Consider the following 24,171-nt stretch of genomic DNA (forward strand, 5'->3'; position numbering starts at 1 on the left):
TATCTATCATTGAGTTAATAGAGTCGCATTTGCTTTCTTGAGTAAGCAGCTCCAAAACGCAGGTTTCAGCCTAGCTCAGTGCTTTCTGTGGTGGTGGGGCAGCCAGCGGAATATACAGAGCATAGGGGTTGGTAATGTTCTCTAGTTGCGCCATGATTGGCTCAGTGTTCTCTCAATAATGGGGACACTACATCACCTTAAAACCTACAGGTAGAGCTCGAAAATTCAAGCCCCTTGGCTGCTGCCATAGATTTACATTAGAAGTGCCCATCCAAGAAGGCTCAAGGTCATTGGCCACAGACAAAATGATGCAAAATCACGTTATATCTACCGTAACATTGATTGGACATCATACTTTCAAAATCTTAGCTAGCAAGCTAGACAAGCTGTCATTATCATGAATGAAGACGACAATCTTCTGGCAAATCCTTTTCAATCCTTGTCATATGAAGAGAAATTATGGATAAAACGTATCGGTGCTCATCGGCCATAAGCATTACACAACAAGTTGGAAATCATAAATTCAACAATGAGTGGTTTGGAAGGAATCAGTGACTAACTGCAAGCGTTGCAAAGCAATCACTAGCCTGCTATTCAGTGGAGAGGGTGTGTGATCCAAGTCTGGGTTTAACGGTCTCTTTTCCAAGCTTAAAAGGATAAACATTCACATGCAACACCATTGGCCAGAAAAGGTTGAATACATTGGCCATGCTGTCAATCCAGCATGACTTCTTCCGCGTTCAAAACAACTGGAAACTCGGAACTAGGAAATCTCATACTTCAGTGAGTTCAAGACAACTGGGAACTGAAAAAAACGAGTTTTTTGCAATCATTGTAAGCCTGCCAGACACACACTATATGATACATTTATTAAACATAAGAATGAGTGTGAGTTTTTGTCACAACCCGGCTCATGGGAAGTGACAAAGAGCTCTTATAGGACCAGGGCTCAAATAGCAATATATTAATAATCAATCATTTTGCTCTTTATTTAACCATCTACATATAAAAGCTTATTTGTTCATCGAAAATTGTGAATAACTCACCACAGGTTAATGAGAAGGGTGTGCTTGAAAGGATGCACATAACTCTGCAATGTTGGGTTGTATTGGATAGTCTCAGTCTTAAATCATTTTCCACACACGGTCTGTGCCTATATTTAGTTTTCATACTAGTGAGGGCCGGGAATCCACTCTCACATAGGTACGTGGTTGCAAAAGGTATCAGTGTCTTAACGGCACGAAATCTCCTACTTCAGTTAGTTCAAGACAACTGGGAACTGAAAAAAATGAGCTCCAACTGGGAAAATACGTTTTGAACGGTCATCCAACTCGGAATACCAAGTCGGCAACTCTGGCCTCTTTCTAGAGCTCCAACCTGAAGATGACTGACATCATGACTCAACCTTGTTTTTTTCCCCCCCAGAGTTCCCAGTTGTCTTGAAAGCAACATAAATTCAGAGAATGACAGACTTTGATGACAAAGTTTGATGACAAAAGTTGCCCACAAGAAGGACCGCCGTGCCACATTCCTGTTCAAGTGAGAACAGCATAGCAAGGTGAGTCCAAAAATGTCTTGTATGCTACTGCATAAATTATGTAATATGCCAGGTAGATATGTATTCTGTAACTAAGAAATGAGTACTAAGTGTATGTTGTGTATTAAGCTGTTAGTAGCCCATCTGCCTCACCCTAATAAGTTCTGACTTGGTGGTGCACATGCCTGTTTTATCGAAATATCATCATCGAATACTGTAAGAGCTTTCATTGTCTGCTTATATGCCCCCTTTATTTATCCTACGGTTCTGACTTGGTGTACAGGGAGAACACTGTAAGAACAGCCCATGTTCTGAAATATGTCCCTGTACATTTCAAAAGTGCTTAGCAAATAGTTCTATTGACTACGTCCGTCCTAGCTCGGTCATTAATGTCTTAATCGAAATTGCAGATTTACGCTCATCGTTCCCTTATGCCATAGTTTGTACATCTCAACTGTCAGTAGAAACCACATTTGTTAAAGCAAGTCAGCCATATCAGCTATGTTTTTTTAAAAGGCTGTAAATTAGGCTGAATGAACTGTTTCGCTGCCAGACAAGGCTCTGCTGATAGCCAGGTGTAGCAGTGGTAAGGATTGACTCCATGGTGCTGAAAATAAAGCTCTGCTGTTGGGACAGCTTTATGTAGGCCCTAACAGTTTGTGGGCACCGTCTGTCGTTGTTATAGTGCAATGGTTCCCAAACCTTTTATAGTCCCGTACCCCTTCAAACATTCAACCTCCAGCTGTGTACCCCCTCTAGCACCAGTGTCGGCACACTCTCAAATGTTGTTTTTTGCAATCATTGTAAGCCTGCCAGACACACACTATATGATACATTTATTAAACATAAGAATGAGTGTAAGTTTTTGTCACAACCCGGCTCATGGGAAGTGACAAAGAGCTCTTATAGGACCAGGGCTCAAATAGTAATATATTAATAATCAATCATTTTGCTCTTTATTTAACCATCTACATATAAAAGCTTATTTGTTCATCGAAAATTGTGAATAACTCACCACAGGTTAATGAGAAGGGTGTGCTTGAAAGGATGCACATAACTCTGCAATGTTGGGTTGTATTGGAGAGTCTCAGTCTTAAATCATTTTCCACACACGGTCTGTGCCTATATTTAGTTTTCATACTAGTGAGGGCCGAGAATCCACTCTCACATAGGTACGTGGTTGCAAAAGGTATCAGTGTCTTAACGGCACGATTTGCCAAGGCAGTGGCTTCTGATTAAATTCAATTTTCACAGAACCGCTTGTTGCAATTTCAATGAGGCTCTCTTGTTCAGATATCGGTAAGTGGACTGGAGGCAGGGCAGGAAAGGGATAATGAATCCAGTTGTTTGTGTCATCTGTGTTGGGAAAGTACCTGTGTATTTGCACACCAAACTCACTCAGGTGCTTCGCTATATCACATTTGACATTGTCTGTAAGCTTGAGTTCATTTTCACACAAAAAAATCATACAATGATGGAAAGACCTGTGTGTTGTCCTTGTTAATGCAGACAGAGAAGAGCCCCTGTAATCCTAGATTCAGATCATTCAGGCGAGAAAAAACATCACCCAGATAGGCCAGTCATGTGAGAAACTCGTCATCATGCAAGCGGTCAGACAAATGAAAATTATGGTCAGTAAAGAAATCTTTAAATTGAGAAACAAGCTTCAAGTTAAGTGTCAATACTTTGCTCCTTGATAACCAGCGCACTTCTGTATGTTGTAAAAGCATTACATGGTTTCTGCTCATATCATTGCATAGTGCAGAAAATACAGTGGGGGAAAAAAGTATTTGATCCCCTGCTGATTTTGTACGTTTGCCCACTTACAAAGAAATGATCAGTCTATAATTTAAATGGTAGGTTAATTTGAACAGTGAGAGACAGAATAACAACAAAAAAATCCATAAAAACGCATGTAAAAATGTCATTAAATGATTTGTATTTTAAATGAGGGAAATAAGTATTTGACCCCTCTGCAAAACATGACTTAGTACTTGGTGGCAAAACCCTTGTTGGCAATCGCAGAGGTCAGACGTTTCTTGTAGTTGGCCACCAGGTTTGCACACATCTCAGGATGGATTTTGTCCCACTCCTCTTTGCAGATCTTCTCCAAATCATTAAGGTTTCGAGGCTGACGTTTGGCAACTCGAACCTTCAGCTCCCTCCACAGATTTTCTATGGGATTAAGGTCTGGAGACTGGCTAGGCCACTCCAGGACCTTAATGTGCTTCTTCTTGAGCCACTCCTTTGTTGCCTTGGCCGTGTGTTTTGGGTCATTGTCATGCTGGAATACCCATCCACGACCCATTTTCAATGCCCTGGCTGAGGGAAGGAGGTTCTCACCCAAGATTTGACAGTACATGGCCCCGTCAAATGATGCGGTGAAGTTGTCCTGTCCCCTTAGCAGAAAAACACCCCCAAAGCATAATGTTTCCACCTCCATGTTTGACGGTGGAGATGGTGTTCTTGGGGTCATAGGCAGCATTCCTCCTCCTCCAAACACGGCGAGTTGAGTTGATGCCAAAGAGCTCCATTTTGGTCTCATCTGACCACAACACTTTCACCAGTTGTCCTCTGAATCATTCAGATGTTCATTGGCAAACTTTAGACGGGCATGTATATGTATTCTTGAGCAGGGGGACCTTGCGTGCGCTGCAGGGTTTCAGTCCTTCACGGCGTAGTGTGTTACCAATTGTTTTCTTGGTGACTATGGTCCCAGCTGCCTTGAGATCATTGACAAGATCCTCCCGTGTAGTTCTGGGCTGATTCCTCACCGTTCCCATGATCATTGCAACTCCACGAGGTGAGATCTTGCATGGAGCCCCAGGCCGAGGGATATTGACAGTTCTTTTGTGTTTCTTCCATTTGCGAATAATCGCACCAAATGTTGTCACCTTCTCACCAAGCTGCTTGGTGATGGTCTTGTAGCCCATTCCAGCCTTGTGTAGGTCTACAATCTTGTCCCTGACATCCTTGGAGAGCTCTTTGGTCTTGGCCATGGTGGAGAGTTTGGAATCTGATTTATTGATTGCTTCTGTGGACAGGTGTCTTTTTTACAGGTAACAAGCTGTGGTTAGGAGCACTCCCTTTAAGAGTGTTCTCCTAATCTCTGCTCGTTACCTGTATAAAAGACACCTGGGAGCCAGAAATGTTTCTGATTGAGAGGGGGTCAAATACTTATTTCCCTCATTAAAATGCAAATCAATTTATAACATTTTTCACATGCGTTTTTCTGGATATTTTTGTTGTTATTCTGTCTCTCACTGTTCAAATAAACCTACCATTAAAATTATAGACTGATCCTTTCTTTATCAGTGGGCAAACGTACAAAATCAGCAGGGGATCAAATACTTTTCCCCCCACTGTACATGAGAGTTCAGGGGCCTTGATTTAACAAAGTTTGCGATTTTCACTGTAGTGTCCAAAACATATTTCAAGGCGTCGGGAGTAACTGCTTGCAAGCGCGTTACCACTCCACTATGTCTCCCTGTCATGGCTTTTACACCATCAGTACAGATACCAACATGAGCAGCAGCTACGTTTGGCTACATACGGACCGTTAGTGGAATTCCCGTGAGAGAGTAACGGTTAATGTGATTGGATGTTAATTATTTGACATTGTAGTGTTATTTCGCTGAACACTAGATGGTTTAATTTTATTTTGGGGAGTGAAACGAGGCTACTCAGGCGAGAAAAAAACCTGGAAAATAGAAATGGACTGTTTGAAAATGTAATTTTTTTTTTTTTGAAGAATAGTGAATCTCATATTTATATGGCGTACCCCGACGGCATTGCGCGTGCCCTGTACACAGTTTGGGAGTACCTGTTATAGTGCAATTCATGTATTGTTTAGTGTTGTGGCTTTGCTGGCATGCATCTAAAACATTATTTTATTTTTTGCCCCAACAAGATTTACATGCTAAAATCACCACAGCATGAGAGCTAATCTCATTCCCAGACACTTCTGCCCAAATGCTCGAAGAGTCTGGTGGACCTACTTGTCAAACTTGGCCTTCATTAGCCAATACAGAAAGAGCAAGAGAATCTCCCGGCGCATAGGCATTGGCTTAATCTACCAACCAATCATCTGCCGTAACACCTTCCCCCCTAACCCTCACCATACCTCACAGTCATGTGATTCACAGAAATGTAATTATGACAAATACTTCACTCAGTAGGTCACTCCCATAGAATTCTATGGTCCCTCCCACTAAGGCCTACTTTGAATCATTGATATCCGAGGCTTATGTGCGCTGTGCGAAATAGCCTGGGGACGAGGTTACATGAGAGCAGACAGAAGAGAGGGAGAGTGAGGGAGTGTGTGTGTGTGTGAGAAACAGGGGAAGGGGGAGGGGGGAGAGTGTACGGCGCAGCTGGTGGCAGACATACGACCATCTGCTCCCCACTAATGGTTCACACTAGCTTTAGTTCTAAACCCCTGCCTCCCTCCTGTAGCACTCAAGGCCTCCAGCAGAGACTGACTGGTCACATCTCTCACTAACTTCCAGAAACACTGTACAGTATATGTGTTCCTTCTAATAATTCTAACTAAATATAGCTCCCACATTCTCCACTTCTGTGAACAATAGCGCAGTTCTAACAGCCTTCGTTGGAGTTCTTCTCCTCCTCCTTTCTCGTAGCCTACTCACCATACATCTTTCCCTCGTCTGAGAGGATAATTTTCCTGCGCCCACAGGGGGGGTAGATGGCCAGCGCCTCCTGGAAGCTCTGTTCGATGTCGGGGCTCCACACCCCCTCGGGGTCCCCGTCCATGCCCTTGTCGGCCTCGTCGCTCATCCTCTCCATGTCGTCTGCAGGGCTCTCGCTTCCGCTCCAGCTGCTATGGTCCATGGTGGCGGTGCGCTCGTCCAAGCCCAGGCCCTGAGCACACTAGGGGGAGAACATGGAGAGGAGCAGTGGAACAGACAGAGACAGTCAGTCAGTCAGTTAGTTAAAGAGCAGAATGTAAACAAATGATTTATATATACACACTAGATGACTAATAGATGGTGCTGTGTTGAAGCCACCGTGCCTCCATCTTGGCACTCCCCCAACATTGTAATTTCTTTGGGGCAAACTATAGAAATGCATTTATTAAGGTCTACATTTGTTTTTGCCACACATATTATATTACAGATACCTTAATGCATACTTTTAAACGATATTATGTGAACTAAACATAAAAATAAAATAAAACATTTTATATTTTCCCATGTAACTGGTCGAATCTGTGTTTGAAATTCACTGCTCGACTAAGGAACCTTACAGATAATTGTATGGGTGGGGTACAGAGATGAGGTAGTCATTCAAAAGTCAATATTTAACACTATGATTGCACACAGAGTGAGTCCATGCAACTTATTATGTGACTTGTTAAGCAAATTTTTACTCCTGAAGGTATTTAGACTTGCCATAACAAAGGGGTTGAATACTTATTGACTCAAGACATTTCAGCTTTTCATTTTAATTTAAATTGTTAAAATTTCAAAAAACATAATTCCACTTTGACATTATGGGGTGTTGTGTGTAGGCCAGTGACAATCTAATCCATTTTAAATTCAGGCTGTAACACAACAAAACGTGGAAAAAGTCAAGGTGTGTGAATACTTTCTGAAGGCACTGCATATGTGAATGCAGCGGCTTGCGAAAGTATTCACCCCCTTGGCTAGACAATCTGTACCCTCTCTTTCTAAAATGATCTGCCGAAATTGTTGCAACCCCTATTACTAGCCTGTTCAACCTCTCTTTCGTATCGTCTGAGATTCCCAAAGATTGGAAAGCTGCTGAGAGCCTCTTCAAAGGGGGAGACACTCTAGACCCAAACTGCTACAGACCTATATCTATCCTACCCTGCATCTCTAAGGTCTTCGAAAGCCAAGTTAACAAACAGATTACCGACCATTTTGAATCACACCGTACCTTCTCCGGTATGCAATCTGGTTTCAGAGCCGGTCATGGGTGCACCTCAGCCACGCTCAAGGTCCTTAACGATATCATAACCGCCATCGATAAGAGACATTACTGTGCAGCTGTATTCATCGACCTGGCCAAGGCTTTCGACTCTGTCAATCACCACATTCTTATTGGCAGACTCAACAGCCTTGGTTTCTCAAATGATTGCCTCGCCTGGTTCACCAACTACTTCTCTGATAGAGTTCAGTGTGTCAAATCGGAGGGCCTGTTATCCGGACCTCTGGCAGTCTCTATGGGGGTACCACAGGGTTGAATTCTTGGGACGACTCTCTTCTCTGTATACATCAATGATGTCGCTCTTGCTGCTGGTGATTCTCTGATCCACCTCTACGCAGACGACACCATTCTGTATACTTCTGGCCCTTCTTTGGACACTGTGTTAACTAACCTCCAGACGAGCTTCAATGCCATACAACTCTCCTTCCGTGGCCTCCAACTGCTCTTAAACGCAAATAAAACTAAATGCATGCTATTCAACCGATCATTGTCCACACCTGCCCGCCCATCCAGCATCACTACTCTGGACGGCTCTGACTTAGAATACGTGGATAACAACAAATACCTGGGTGTCTGGCTAGATTGTAAACTCTCCTTCCAGACTCATATTAAGCATCTCCAATCCAAAATGAAATCTAGAATCGGCTTCCTATGTCGCAACAAAGCATCCATCACTCATGCTGCCAAACATACCATCGTAAATCTGACCATCCTACCGATCCTCGACTTTGGCGATGTCGTCTATAAAATAGCCTTCAACACTCTACTCAACAAACTGGATGCAGTCTATCACAGTGCCATCCGTTTTGTCACCAAAGCCCCATACACTACCCACCATTGCGACCTATACGCTCTCGTTGGCTGGCCCTCACTTCATACTCGTCGCCAAACCCACTGGCTACAGGTTATCTAGAAGTCTCTGCTAGGTAAAGCCCCGCCTTATCTCAGCTCGATGGTCACCATAGCAGCACTCACTCGTAGCACACGCTCCAGCAAGTATATCTCACTGGTCACCCCCAAAGCCAATTCCTCTTTTGGTCGCCTTTCCTTCCAGTTCTCTGCTGCCAATGACTGGAATGAACTGCAAAAATCTCTGAAGCTGGAGATTCCCATCTCCCTCACTAGCTTTAACCTGTTATGGCTAGGGGGCAGTATTTTCACGGCCGGATAAAAAACGTACCCGATTTAATCAGAATTATTACTCCTGCCCAGAAAGTAGAATATGCATATAATTATTGGCTTTGGATAGAAAACACCCTAAAGTTTCTAAAACTGTTTGAATGGTGTCTGTGAGTATAACAGAACTCATATGGCAGGCAAAAACCTGAAAAGATTCCATACAGAAAGTGACCTGTCTGACAAGTTCTTGTTCATCTTGGCTCTTTTTATTGAAGACTGAGGATCTTTGCTGTAACGTGACACTTCCTACGGCTCCCATAGGCTCTCAGAACCCGGGAAAAAGCTGAATGATATCGAGGCAGCCTCTGGCTGAAACACATTATCGCCTTTGGTAAGTGGCCGATCAGAGGACAATGGGCTTAGGCGCGTGCACGAGTCGACCCCATGCTTTATTTTCTTTCGTCTTTTTACCTAAATGCAGATTCCCGGTCTGAATATTATCGCTTTTTTACGAGAAAAATGGCATAAAAATTGATTTTAAACAGCGGTTGACATGCTTCGAAGTACGGTAATGGAATATTTAGAATTTTTTTGTAACGAAATGCGTCGTGCTCGTCACCCTTCTTTACCATTCGGATAGTGTCTTGAACGCACGAACAAAACGCTGCTATTTGGATATAACAATGGATTATTTGGGACCAAACCAACATTTGTTATTGAAGTAGAAGTCCTGGGAGTGCATTCTGACGAAGAACACCAAAGGTAATAACATTTTTCTTATAGTAAATCTGACTTTGGTGAGTGCTAAACTTGCTGGGTGTCTAAATAGCTAGCCCTGTGATGCCGGGCTATCTACTGAGAATATTGCAAAATGTGCTTTCACCGAAAAACTATTTTAAAATCGGACATAGCGAGTGCATAGAGGAGTTCTGTATCTATAATTCTTAAAATAATTGTTATGTTTTTTGTGAACGTTTATCGTGAGTAATTTAGTAAATTCACCGGAAGTATGCTAGTTCTGAACGTCACATGCTAATGTAAAAAGCTGTTTTTTGATATAAATATGAACTTGATTGAACAAAACATGCATGTATTGTATAACATAATGTCCTAGGGGTGTCATCTGATGAAGATCATCAAAGGTTAGTGCTGCATTTAGCTGTGGTTTGGATTTATGTAACATTATATGCTAGCTTGAAAAATGGGTGTCTGATTATTTCTGGCTGGGTACTCTGCTGACATAATCTAATGTTTTGCTTTCGTTGTAAAGCCTTTTTGAAATCGGACAGTGTGGTTAGATAAAGGAGAGTCTTGTCTTTAAAATGGTGTAAAATAGTCATATGTTTGAAAAATTGAAGTTTTTGTATTTTTGAGGAATTTGTCACCCATCATTGGCTATTGGAGCAGGTGTTCCGCTAGCGGAACGTCTAGATGTAAGAGGTTAACCTCTTGACGGTCGCCTAGGATAGGGGGCGCCACAGCGCATTTTGAAAATAAATTGTGCCCATTTTAAACGGCCTACTACTCAAACTCAGAAGCTAGGATATGCATATCATTAATACTTGTGGATAGAAAATACCCTAAAGTTTCTAAAACTGTTTGAATGGTGTCTGTGAGTATAACAGAACTCATATGGCAGTCAAAACCCCGAGACAGATCGAAACAGGAAGTGGAATTCTGAATTGCGAACTCAACTTCATCACGTTGCCTATTAATCACACCGTGAGCTATGGTTCATTGAGCACTTCCTATTGCTTCCACTAGATGTCCCCAGTCTTTACAAAGTGATTTGAGTCTCCTACTGTGAAAACTGACAGAATGACACGCTGTGGAACGTGGTCACACGGAGAGGGCCATCACCATTATGACGCCGGCGCCTCTGGCTACCCTGCCCTTTCGAAACGTCTATAAAGACAATGCAATCGTCCCCCTTGAATCTTATTGGAGCTCTGGTTGAAAAAGGCCCTAAAGATTTATGTTATACAACGTTTGACATGTTTGAACGAACCTAAATAAGAAAAAAAAGCATTTTGTTGAAAGAGTAGCCCCGCGCACGTCGGAACTTTTGGTGCAGCCTTCAGAACGCGCTAACAACAACAAGCTAATGGAACATAAAGGATGAACTTTTTCTAACGAAAATACATTTGTTGTGGACCTGGGATTCCTGAAAGTGCCTAAGGATGAAGATAATCAAAGGTAAGGGATTATTGACAATAGTATACAAGACTAGATTTGATATGCGATTGTTCCAAGATGGCGCTGACCTGTATTGCTAGCCTATTGTTCTCAGTATCGCATCCCCTTTTATCGCAAAGTGTGATTACCCAGTAAAGTTATTTTTAAATCTGGCATTACAGGTGCTTTCAAGAGATATTCATCTATAAATCTTAGAATGACAATATTACATTTTAAAAATGTTTTCGAATAGTAATTTAGTAAATTGTAGAGCTGTTTCATCGGATGCATTTGAGGGAAAATAGTTAGTCAACGTTACGCACCGATGTAAAATGCTGTTTTTATAAATATGAACTTTATCGAACAAAATAATGCATGTATTGTGTAACATGATGTCCTAGGTGTGTCATCTGATGAAGATTGTCAAAGGTTAGTGCTGCATTTAGCTGTTTTTTGGTTATTTGTGATGCATGTGGTTGGTCGGAAAATGGCTATGTGGCTACTTTTACGATATACTCCTCTAACATAATCTAATGTTTTGCTTTTGCTGTAAAGCCTTTTTGAAATTGGACAACGTGGTTCGATTCAGGAGAGGTGTATCTATAAAACGATATAATTTGAAAAAAAAATTGAGAAAAAAAAGTATTACATTTTGTTATGCTAATGGCGATAGGATTTTTCGCTGGATGTCCCGCACAGGGGTTCATTCCCTTATTTTACCTAATTTGCACTCACTGTATATAGACTTTTTTCTACTGAATTATTGACTGTATGTTTTGTTCATTCCATGTGTAACTCTGTGTTGTATGTGTCTAACTGCTATGCTTTATCTTGGCCAGGTCACAGTTGCAAATGAGAACTTGTTCTCAACTAGCCTACCTGGTTAAATAAAGGTGAAAAAAATAAAATAATACACAACCTGGAATTAAAATAGATTTTTTGGGGGTTTGTATCATTTCATTTACACAACATGTCTATCACTTTGAAGATGCAAAATATTTTTTATTGTGAAACAAACAAGAAATAAGACAATAAAACAGAAAACTTGAGCGTGTATAACTATCCAAAATTCCTGACAGTCAACTTCTGACCCATTGGAATTGTGATACAGTGAATTATAAGTGAAATAATCTGTCTGTAAACAATTGTTGAAAATGACTTGTGTCATGCACAAAGTAGATGTCCTAACCAACTTGCCAAACTATAGTTTGTTAACAAGAAATTTGTGGAGTGGTTGAAAAACTAGTTTTAATGACTCCTACCTAAGTGTATGTAAACTTCCGACTTCAACAGTATCTACCCATCTTTCAGTCAGAGGACTGCATGACCAAAGCTTACAGACTTACAGATCAACCCAGCTCCTATCACAGAGAAAGAGAGGGAGGGAGAGTGAGAAAAACTGTCACCATTCAGTCATGGAAGCCAACAGTAAATACCCTGTTGAACATAGCCAATCAGAGATTATGATTCACAGCTAATTCACAAGGGACATGTGCCAGCATGGCACTGCCTGGTTGGCATTACTCACCCTGGCCCAGGAGTAGGCCATTGTGGCAACAGGGATCCATCAATCTAATATTATTTGTCACATGCTTCGTAAACAATAAGTGTAGATTAACAGAGAAATGCTTACTTATGGGTCCTTTTCCAAGATTGCAGAGTTCAGATAAAGGTAACAAACAAACAAAAGAAAATGTAAATAGTGACACAAGGAATAAATACACAGTGAATAACAAATAACGATAAGTCAAATTTACATGGCTATATATACAGGCATTACCAGTACCGAGTCAATGTGCAGGGGTACAAGGTAATGGAGGTACAGTTGAAGTTGGAAGTTTACATACACTTAGGATGGAGTCATTAAAACTAGTTTTCCAACCACTCCACAAATTTCTTGATAACAAACTATAGTTTTGTCAAGTCGGTTAGGAATTCTACTTGTGCATGACACAAGTAATTTTTCCAACAATTGTTTACAGACAGATTATTTGACTTATAATTCACTGTATCACAATTCTAGTGGGTCAGAAGTTTACATACACTAAGTTGACTGTGCCTTTAAACAGCTTGCAAAATTCCAGAAAATTATGTCATTGCTGTGGAAGCTTCTGATAGGCTAATTGACACCATTTGAGTCAATTGGAGGTGCACCTGTGGATGTATTTCAAGGCCTACCTTCAAACTAAGTGCCCCTTTGCTTGACATCATGGGAAAATCCCCAAAAATCAGCCAAGACCTCAGAAAAAAATTGTGGACCTCCACAAGTCTGGTTCATCCTTGGGAGCAATTTCCAAATGCCTGAAGGTACCACGTTCATCTATACAAACAATAGCACGCAAGTATAAACACCATGGGACCACGCAGCCGGCATACCGCTCAGGAAGGAGACGCGTTCTGTCTCCTAGAGATTAACGTACTTTGATGCAAAAAGTGAAAATCAATCCCAGAACAGCAGCAAAGGACCTAGTGAAGATGCTAGAGGAAACAGGTACAAAAGTATCTATATCCACAGTAAAACGAGTCCTATATCGACATAACCTGAAAGGCCGCTCAGCAAGGAAGAAGCCACTGCTCCAAAACCACCATAAAAAAGTCAGACTACGGTTTGCAACTGCACATGGAAACAAAGATCGTACTTTTTGGAGAAATGTCCTCTGGTCTAATGAAACAAAAATAGAACTGTTTGGCCATAATGACCATTGTTACGTTTGGAGGAAAAAGGGGGAGGCTTGCAAGCCGAAGAACACCATCCCAACCGTGAAGCACGGGGTGCCAGCATCATGTTGCGGGGGTGCTTTGCTGCAGGAGGGACTGGTGCACTTCACAAAATAGATGGCATCATGAGGCAGGAAAATTATGTGGATATATTGAAGCAACATCTCAAGCCATCAGTCAGGAAGTTAAAGCTTGGTCACGAATGGGTCTTCCAAATGCACAATGACCCCAAGCATATTTCCAAAGTTGTGGCAAAATGGCTTAAGGACAACAAAGTCAAGGTATTGGAGTGGTCATCACAAAGCCCTGATCTCAATCCCATAGAAGATTTGTGTGCAGAACTGAAAAAGCGTGTGTGAGCAAGGAGGCCTACAAACCTGACTCAGTTACACCAGCTCTGTCAGGAGGGCTGAAATTCACCCAACTTATTGTGGGCAGCTTGTGGAAGGCTTCCCGAAACGTTTGACCCAAGTTAAACAATTTAAAGGCAATGCTACCAAATACTAATTGAGTGTATCTAAACGTCTGACCCACTGGGAATGTGATGAAAGAAATAAAAGCTGAAATAAATCACTCTACTATTATTCTGACATTTCACATTCTTAAAATGAAGTGGTGATCCTAATTGACCTAAGACAGGGAATTTGTACTGGATTAAATGTCAGGAATTGTGGAAAACTGAGTTTAAATGTATTTGGCTATGGTGTATGTCAACTTCCGACTTCAACTGTATGTCTGAACTAGGAAAGACCTTGTACTCAGACACATCCATTACTTTTTATTGTATTTTGTCATTATTGACTCGAACGGTACTTTCAAAGGGTGGATGGAGGGGGGGTATTGGACACCATACATGATCTGCATTGGCTGTGAATGACAATAAAAGAGTAAACAATTGTAATATTTGCACATTGTTATTTTAGCAGAACACTGCTACAGTATTATATGAAGGGTGGTTTATTTTACATGGAACGGAAACACCTGAAAGTTATAACATTTTGTTTAGAAATATGTTTAAGTTCAGAAATTGCATTCTTCTCATATTACTCTGTAGGCTACTCAGTATGAGAAGAGTGCCATCCTCCTGCATCTCATATCTGTCTATAGTTATTGAACTCTGCCTGCTGGACCCAAGAGGCAAACTCTGTCATATCTAGGATGGAGTGTCATGACCTCCATCTAACCTGCCAGCTGATTGTACAGTCGTGGCAAAAAGTTTTGAGAATGACACAAATATTAATTTTCACAAAGTTTGCTGCTTCAGTGTCTTTAGATATTTTTGTCAGATGTTACTATGGAATACTGAAGTATAATTACAAGCATTTCATAAGTGTCAAAGGCTTTTGACAATTACATGAAGTTGATGCAAAGAGTCAATATTTGTAGGGTTGACCCTTCTTTTTCAAGACCTCTGCAATCCGCACTGGCATGCTGTCAATTAACTTCTGGGCCACATCCTGACTGATGGCAGCCCATTCTTGCATAATCAATGCTTGGAGTTTGTCAGAATTTGTGGGTTTTTGTTTGTCCACCCGCCTCTTGAGGATTGACCACAAGTTCTCAATGGGATTAAGGTCTGGGGAGTTTCCTGGCCATGGACCCAAAATATTGATGTTTTGTTTCCCGAGCCACTTAGTTATCACTTTTGCCTTATGACAGGGTGCTCCATAATGCTGGAAAAGGCATTGTTCATCACCAAACTGTTCCTGGATGGTTGGGAGAAGTTGCTCTCGGAGGAAGTGTTGGTACCATTCTTTATTCATGGCTGTAGTCTTAGGCAAAATTGTAAGTGAGCCCACTCCCTTGGCAGAGAAGCAACCCCACACGTGAATGGTCTCAGGATGCTTTACTGTTGGCATGACACAGGACTGATGGTAGCGCTCACCTTGTCTTCTCCGGACAAGCTTTCTTCCGGATGCTCCAAACAATCGGAAAGGGGATTCATCAGAGAAAATTACTTTACCCCAGTCCTCAGCAGTCCAATCCCTATACCTTTCGCAGAATGTCAGTCTGTCCCTGATGTTTTTCCTGGAGGTAATTGGCTTTTTTGCTGCCCTTCTTGACACCATGCCATCCTCCAAAAGTCTTCGCCTCACTGTGCGTGCAGATGCACTCACACCTGCCTGCTGCCATTCCTGAGCCAGCTCTGTACTGGTGGTGCCCCGATCCCGCAGCTGAATCAACTTTAGGAGACGGTCCTGGCGCTTGCTGGACTTTCTTGGGCGCCCTGAAGCCTTCTTCACAACAATTGAACCACTCTCCTTGAAGTTCTTGATGATCCGATAAATGGTTGATTTAGGTGCAATCTTACTGGCAAGCAATATCCTTGCTGTGAAGCCCTTTTTGTGCAAAGCAATGATGACGGCACGTGTTTCCTTGCAGGTAACCATGCTTGACAGAGGAAGAACGATGATTCCAAGCATCACCCTCCTTTTGAAGCTTCCAGTCTGTTATTCAAACTCAATCAGCATGACAGAGTGATCTCCAGCCTTGTCCTCGTCAACACTCACACCTGTGTTAATGACAGAATCACTGACATGTCAGTTGGTCCTTTTGTGGCAGCGCTGAAATGCAGTGGAAATGTTTTTTGGGGATTCAGTTCATTTGCATGGGAAAGAGGGACTTTGCAATTAATTGCAATTCATCTGATCACTCTTCATAACATTCTGGAGTATATGCAAATTGCCATCATACAAACTGAGGCAGCAAACTTTGTGAAAATTAATATTTGTGTCATTCTCAAAACTTTTGGCCACGAATGTACATGTCCATAACCTGTAAAATATTACATAGATGGAAGGGACTTCATCACCTACTGGAGACTTGAAGACAAAACCTCACCTAGAGAGCTGTGCATATCAATGTGTTAGAAAGCTAAATCCTTATATTTGGGCAAATAGACCATAGGAATATACATTCCATTCTAGTTCTGGTTAGACAGCTGAAGTTGTACTCTACACACAACTTATTTTGATTTGTTAGGTGACGTGAAGGCATACTGTCTTTATAAGCCCATCAATATGATGTTTAATGCAGAAAATGTGTTGTCTTTGTAATATAATTTAACAGATAAATATCAGCTAGATTGGATTGCCAGCTGCAGCTATCACCAAGCTATACTAGCTAGCTTCTGTCAGGTTGGCTAAACACAATGTCAGCGCAGGCATTAGCCTAGAAATAGAACTGAATTAGCTGACCATCTTGAGATGGCGAGTCAGTCAGTAGCGGAAAAGTCATCAACTTCAAAACTTTATTCTCTCTATAGCAAAGCTAGTTTAGCTAACCTCACTGTACTCACTATTGCACTTGTTTGTTGTGATTGAATGACAAAGACAAACCCAAGAAACACCCACATTAAACCACACCCCCAAGACAATGCTCGTTTGCCTTCAGTCATGTCCGCTAGTATTTCTCATTGATGAAAAAATTTGTGCAATTGCCATTTCATAAGCATGGGGATTATTCCAATCAACATTTCTCCTCATTACTGTGTATGGCTGGATGGATCGTTACTGCTGTATTCACCTGGTGAGAGAATAATGGGATCTAATCCCAAAACAAACATGCGGATACAATAAAAAGGCTATAAAATAAAATGGTGGAAGGAAGGCACAAGCCGAGCTAATAGAAGAGAGACCTTGGGAAGCATTAATCCACACCATCTGCCATCAACTTGGAAACCACTATCGGAGTCAGTCACTACTCAAAGGCAGTCTGTCAGGGTTGTCAACCAAGCTCTTTAATCTTGCTGAGGTTAATCTGGCTGGGGTTCATATAGGGAGATCGCTGTACAAAGGCTTCATGGAGCTCCAGAAATACATGTTTATATGCGACTAGTTTCAGGAAACTAGGTGTTTGTTGCCCGTCACTACCTCACAGGAGTGCCATTTGAATGTAAACGTTTTTTTATTTATTTTTATAAAAGTGATTTTTTTTGGGGCAGAAATGCCTTCTGGATCATGTGAACTTTCATGTGCCTTAATAACAAAGTTGTGAGCCATCTGTAAATACGAATAAAATTGTTAAATTAGGAACCTAGTTGTTTAGCCATGGAAAAAGACAGCAACCTTCCTGCTAGCCATGATTGGTAAATAATAAGTGGGCTGGACATGCCTGGTGTAACGGTCGTCGTATGGAGTAGACCAAGGCGCAGCGGGTTGAGTGCTCATATTTACTTTTATTGAGACACTTAATAACAAAACAAGAAAACAAATGAACGATAAACAGTATGGCACGGTAAACACAGCAGTGCAAAAACAACTTCCCACAAAAGACAGGTGAAAAAAGGGCTACCTAAGTATGACTCCCAATCAGCAACAACGATGTACAGCTGTTCCTGATTGAGAGCCATACCAGGCCAACAAAGAAATACACAACATAGAAAAACCATAGAAATACAAAACATAGAACAATACCCGAACCACATAAAACAAACACCCCCTGCCACGTCCTGACCAAACTACAATAACAAATAACCCCTTTACTGGTCAGGACGTGACACCTGGACATGAGTTTGGATTGGTCTGCCATGTAGCACACTTCTGTCTATAACATGAGCTGGTCAATGTGTAGATAATCCTTTCTAATATATTTTGAAATATATCACGTAGTAGGACTGCATAAGTGTTGCTCTCCACTTTCTGGAGGACCCAGTTTTGAAATCAGTGGAATTAGAGTATGATAGCTAAGGAGATGGAGAAAATTCTGGGATTTGATTGCAAATATGCAGACAGAGTTGAAAAGAGAACACACAGAAGGCTGTTGTATAAAACACGTCTCTGGATTACATCTTCAAACTAAGGGCAACCATGGCATCCGTGACAGAGGGAGAAGTGTCCATCCATGTATACGGGTAAGATATTACACGTTTCTAATTTTGTCAGAAAGTATTTTTCATTTCAAGTTAAAGTGTACTGTTAGCTAGCTGGCTAGCTAGCTAACATTAGCTGGCTGGCTAGCTAGCTAACATTAGCTGGCTGGCTAGCTAGCTAACGTTACGTGTATGATCTGTGTAGTAATATTATTTGTATCTCAGAGCCCTTTGCATTGCTAGTTATAGCCTCATGTTAGCCAGCTAACATTGAACCTGGTTGGTTTGCTACCTGCAGATTCATGCAGGGTAGTAATGTTATGGTTCATTGTTTAGCTAGCTAGCTACATGTCTAAAAAAAAGACTCCACTATGCAAGTAACTATTTCAATAGAATGTTTATGATGTCACTGCGATAACTGTCGATAGACGTGGCTGGTAAATTCGCTCTGGCTATCTACTCCGATTTCAGAGCACTCTCGTCTGAGTGTGCCAGAGTGCAGAATAACTGACGAATTTACGAATGCTCAACACCTGTTGAATATGGCCGGTGTCAGTAAATGTTGGCAAAAAAGTGTAATTAAATTGGTGCCAGCAGCACAGTTGCAGAGACCAACGCTCTGGATAACCAGTTCTGCTAGGGTGAGTAAAATGGTCAGTGAGCTGTTCTCTCATTTGTGTCTGGAAGTAGCTAGCCAACGTTAGCCAGTTAGTTTGGGTGCTTGACTGCTGCTGTTAGGTCAGAACACTTGGATCAACCCTACTCACTCCTCGGCCAGAGCGTTCAGTGTGCGCTCTAAATGCTCTGTGAGCGAAATGCTCTGAATTTACGAATGGACAATCTGACAACGCTCTGAGTTTAGGAACGCCCAGAGCACACTCCGGCACTCCATAGTAAATTTACAAACACACCCATAGTATAAACCAGCCTGTCTTGAAATATTTGGTTGTTTAGTACATAGCCTCACATGTGAATCCTTAAAGAGATGGGTGAGGCTAAAGCTTAAGAGGGTGTGAAAGATGCTGAATGGGTGTAGACAAAGAAGAGCTCTCCAGTAGGTACCAAAACATTGGGCCATTTTCTCAAAAGTGAGGTTACAAATGTATCATCTTTCAAAGCAGAATTACTTTCCCATTGTTCCTCAACTGCAGTGTATGATATACCATTTTCTAGCTTTGAGTATCTACTTTTATCCAAAGTAAAAAATACAAATTCTAATTTTGCTAAATAAAACCGAATTGAGCCAGTCGGTCACATATTCACAATGTCCTATTCAAAATGGCATCAATGTCACTTTCACGTCTGAATAGAGTTACTACCCCAATTCTCATTGACGGGACTGTAATAGAGCAGGTTGAGAGCTTCAAGTTCCTTGGTGTCCACATCATCAACAAACTAGAATGGTCCAAACTCACCAAGACAGTCGTGAAGAGGGCACGACAAAGCCTATTCCCCCTCAGGAAACTAAAAAGATTTGGCATTGGTCCTGAGATCCTCAAAAGGTTCTACAGCTGCAACATTGAACGCATCCTGACTGGTTGCATCACTGCCTGGTACAGCAATTGTTCGGCCTCCGACCGCAAGGCACTACAGAGGGTAGTGCGAACGACCCAGTACATCACTGAGGCCAAGCCTCCTGCCATTCAGGACCTCTATACCAGGCGGTGTCAGAGGAAGGCCATACAAATTGTCAAAGACTCCAGCAACCCTAGTCATAGACTGTTCTCTCTGCTACCGCACGGCAAGCAGTACCGGAGCGCCAAGTCTATTTCCAAGAGGCTTCTAAACAGCTTCTAACCCAAGCCATAAGACCTGAACATCTAGTCAAATGGCTACCCAGACTATTTGCCTTGCCCCCCCCTCCCTCTTTACACTACTGCTACTCTCTGTTGTCATCTATGCAAAGACACTTTAATAACTCTACCTACATGTACATACTACCTCTACTAACCGGTGCCCCCACACATTGACTCTGTACCGGTACCCCCCTGTATATAGTCTCGCTATTGTTATTTTACTGCTGCTCTTTAATTACTTGTTACTTCTATCTCTTATTCTTATCCATATATTTTTTTTAACTGCATTGTTGGTTAGGGGCTCGTAAGTAAGCATTTCACTGTAACATGACCTGTTGTATTCGGAGCATTTGACTAATAAAATTTGATTAGATCTACACTGATTGAAGTGGCTTTCTGGAGATGGCCACACAGCTGCCCCCCTCCCCTCATTCTCATCCAGTTGCCGAGCAGCAGTTGCCCTTCTCAAACAAGATCCTATTCATGTAGCACGCTTTGTGGTAAAGAGCAACTATAGCAGTAACATGTTTCCTCTAGAATGTCAGTACACTAGAGGATCTGTGTGTGTGTGTGTGTGTGCATGCGTGTGTGTGCGTGGGTGTGTGTGATTGATAGGGGTGGGGGCTGCTGTTAAAGAATCTCCCACAGAGTAGGCGTAGCTTTGACTCAATTAGTTTGTGTGCCGAGTGCTGACACGGCACAACTAACTCCTGCTATTGGTGGGGATGGAAAACGTTCCATTCCAATCACTAAATGAGTGGTCTTTTATTTCTCTCCCCCTGACAGAATTATGAACGGAGTTAGTAAATCACTTACCGCAGATAAATAAGGGTTATCAGATGTTGAATTAATCATTTAAAAATACCTTCTCCTTTCGTTAGTTTGACATAGTAGCATGATTTGAGGAGTAAATGACAGAGATAGTGGGAGAGGATTCAATAAGGTAAACAAAGAATAATGTTAACTTAAAGGGACTCTTTTGGCATTTCAGAATCTGTCGGCAGATATATTTATGGAAAGGACAAGAGAGACACTCAGAAGCGTTTTGGAGATGCCTAGCTACAATACTCCTCACTGCCCAGCAGGATATCAGGTTTTCCTCCACACTCCCACAAGTGTCTTTCCCAGAACCCATCTCTCTAGGAAGTAGAAAGAGGCTTACCGCACCTAACGTGATAAAATATTAAGCTCTTTCCTGTGGCACAGCAACACGCATATGTGGTACATACTGTACTGTACATATGTGTGTGACAACCATAGACATACATATTCACAGCCAACCAAAGTTCAAAATATAGGCATTTAGGAACACACAACGATGACTGCCTATGTTGTTCATTCTAAACCATAAAAATAATTATTTGTTTTGTATAATATATGAGTAACATATGCATTTAGTACTCATTCTAAATGAGAATTAGTGTGTGACACAGGGATGTTTTCTGTAATAAGTAAATCCCTCCAGATCAGCATTGTGGTGTTGAATTGGCAAAGAACAGAATCCTATGAGACTAGTCACGTCACTGTAATGAAAACTGCATAATTAACTCATCTGTTGGGTTTAAATGTATCACTTCCTTAATCTGCATCCAGAGCCTTGATTATTTCCAGTTCGTGTGGGCCGGTGGGAAAGCCCCCCTCGCAGACAAATACATCCCCCCCACACCTCATTCCCATTTCTCAATGATTTAAACCTGATCCAAAATGAAAGAGGAATCTGGAACAATACTTAGGCCCTATTTCATCAAACTGGTAACCTGATTTCTAGCATAGACCAACTATGCTTTTTATGAGCAACAAGAGGGCAAGTTTTTATATATAAGTCTGATGATATGTTTCTCAATGTTAACATTTTTGCTGAGTTTTCAATATCATAGTAGAAGAGTGTATAAATGGTTGAGCTCTTCCTGTGAGAAAAAAAACTAAACAGTAAGAAGAGAATCTGGATTTACTCATTTGGGTCTGATGTTTGGACATGGTTGCTCTGTTATGTTGCGATGGTACACAATGTGGGGCAATGTCTCAGCTCAAACAGTCTTTCTGCTCCACTGATTCTGTACTAATGCAGGGGAGGAGGGAGGGAGGGGGGCAAGGGGAGCCAGAATGTTGTGATTGGTACAAATTGGCCGTGCTAGATGCTGGAGTGGGACTGCTTGTCCGAGGCCCCAGTGGCAGATGGGAGAGGGAGATTATTCATGCAGCAATATACTGTGGTTATACTTACACTGGACTTCATCCTCCAGGCAGGGACAGGGACAGCCTTCCAAACAAACGCCATGACATGAATGCGATTCCACAGAAACAGGGCGCATACATCCACACCGGGCAGCCGTCTCGCTCTGTCATTCTCTCCCTTGTCTGCTCTAATTCCAGCTCTTCTGGGGCTACCTCGATGTATGTGCAGGGAAATAAGGAGGCCGCCAGACAGTGTGTTGTAATGAAATGTAATGATATGTATGAGTGTTTGCATCACCAGGGGGTTGTGGTGCTACAGGGTTGATCATGTTACCGCTGTAACAGTAAACAAACACAAGCAGCAGTGTGGTCCTGACTGAGATGTTCTCTCCCTTGGAAGCTGCATCCATCTAAAGTGAAGCCAAAACACAAAACACTGCCTCCATGGCATCCAATCTTCTGCAATTTCTGGGAAGCTGTTCCCCACAAGGGCAGTGTGAAAACACTTCAACACAACATTACTAAATGGACATGGCCATGCCTGAAATGATGTATAGAGGGATGTTTCTCTATTAATCTGCCCATTGAACAGGAGTTGGACTCCCGAAAGAAATAGGGCTTTAAAAAAAAAAAAGTATCCATATAAACACACAAAGATGGCAGTTACAAAGCCTGTACATATTTCTGTGAACACCACTGACAAGGTTATTCATAATACAATTTTGCATTTTGTAATTATGAAATGAGACGTACGTGCATAAATAAGTACAGATTTAATACAAAAGGGTTAATTATCTACAAGAGGCTACAAACAAAGGATGTTCTTAGATCTTTTCCAACATATTACAAGCAAGCGTTCAGAAAAAAATGCTTTTATCCCATGCTATTCAGTCCATTTCTACTGATAACATGAATTACTTATGCACCGCTATTAGTTTATGCGTCTATCATAAGGCTGGAAATTCAATTAGGAATGACCTGACAATCCCTTCTTTCATGCTTTTCTCTGTCAGAGATATCTTTGCATTTCAATAGCATGATGCATCAGTGAAAGAGTGTGCCCATCTTGTTCAGTGTGCCATTACAGCACTGGGCTAAGTGAGACATGGCTCCTTTATCTCTCTGGGGAGGCCTCAGCACAATGCCATTATTTCAATATCCCTCCACCTGAACGGGTCTATTTACTACCCTACTATGCCATTACACTGTACACATCCTTTGTTGCCTTCATAATTGGAGAAATGGAGAGGAGAGGATGCAAAAGCCGGAATATTTCTGAAACGCTGACTTCTGCCTCCTCATCCAAGTCCTGTGGATTGCACTGCATTTGATGCAATTGGAGTTACACTACATTCATAACAAGATGTGGGACCTAATCCTATGAAAAAATTGTAATTTAATGTCTGACTGATAGGAGCGTGCCCTCCTTCTTCCAACACCTGACAGAGAGAGACGTCCTCATTGCCAGAAGAGACTGGTTCTCAGTGAGCACAGCTGGATGAAGCTCCAGTCCATTCACAGCTCCAAATGACATGACAAATGATAACACCATCCTTAGAGGTGCAGCTCTCGGCTTCTGCCGCAACACCACAAAGACCACTAACCAACCCCCCAGTCCTAACCAGGTTGCTCTGTCCTGTAAGACAGCAGTAACAAGGTCAGTGATGTGGCAGAGGACTGTTGCAACACTTCTTAATAAGACAGACACAGGCGGAGACCCAGGCTATTCACAGATGTTCTGAGGTTTCTACTGAATACAAAACACACTGGCTAATTATCACTGACTGTGAGAGGAAATCAAAATGTCAGCCCATTCAACAGTTACCTAAGTCTGAGCAGATTACTACATACCACAACCCCCCTGACTGCAC

At 41.8% G+C, this 24,171-nt stretch overlaps 1 protein-coding gene across 3 annotated transcripts in view; it reads right to left on the reverse strand.

The window, feature by feature from the left end:
• The window catches only part of LOC106561460 (transcriptional enhancer factor TEF-1), a 116,452-nt gene that overhangs the window by 61,880 nt on the left and 30,401 nt on the right, over positions 1–24,171 (reverse strand). For all 3 annotated transcript variants that reach the window (XM_014125449.3, XM_082957362.1, XM_082957363.1), the window contains one exon: positions 6,187–6,427. In XM_014125449.3, the coding sequence (XP_013980924.1) occupies positions 6,187–6,388 (202 nt within the window). In that variant the 5' untranslated portion in view covers positions 6,389–6,427. The remainder of the gene's footprint in view (positions 1–6,186; positions 6,428–24,171) is intronic.

Source organism: Salmo salar, chromosome 10 (genome assembly GCF_965601325.2).
Source record: "Salmo salar chromosome 10, fSalSal1, whole genome shotgun sequence".
In the NCBI taxonomy this organism is placed as follows: Eukaryota; Metazoa; Chordata; class Actinopteri; order Salmoniformes; family Salmonidae; genus Salmo; species Salmo salar.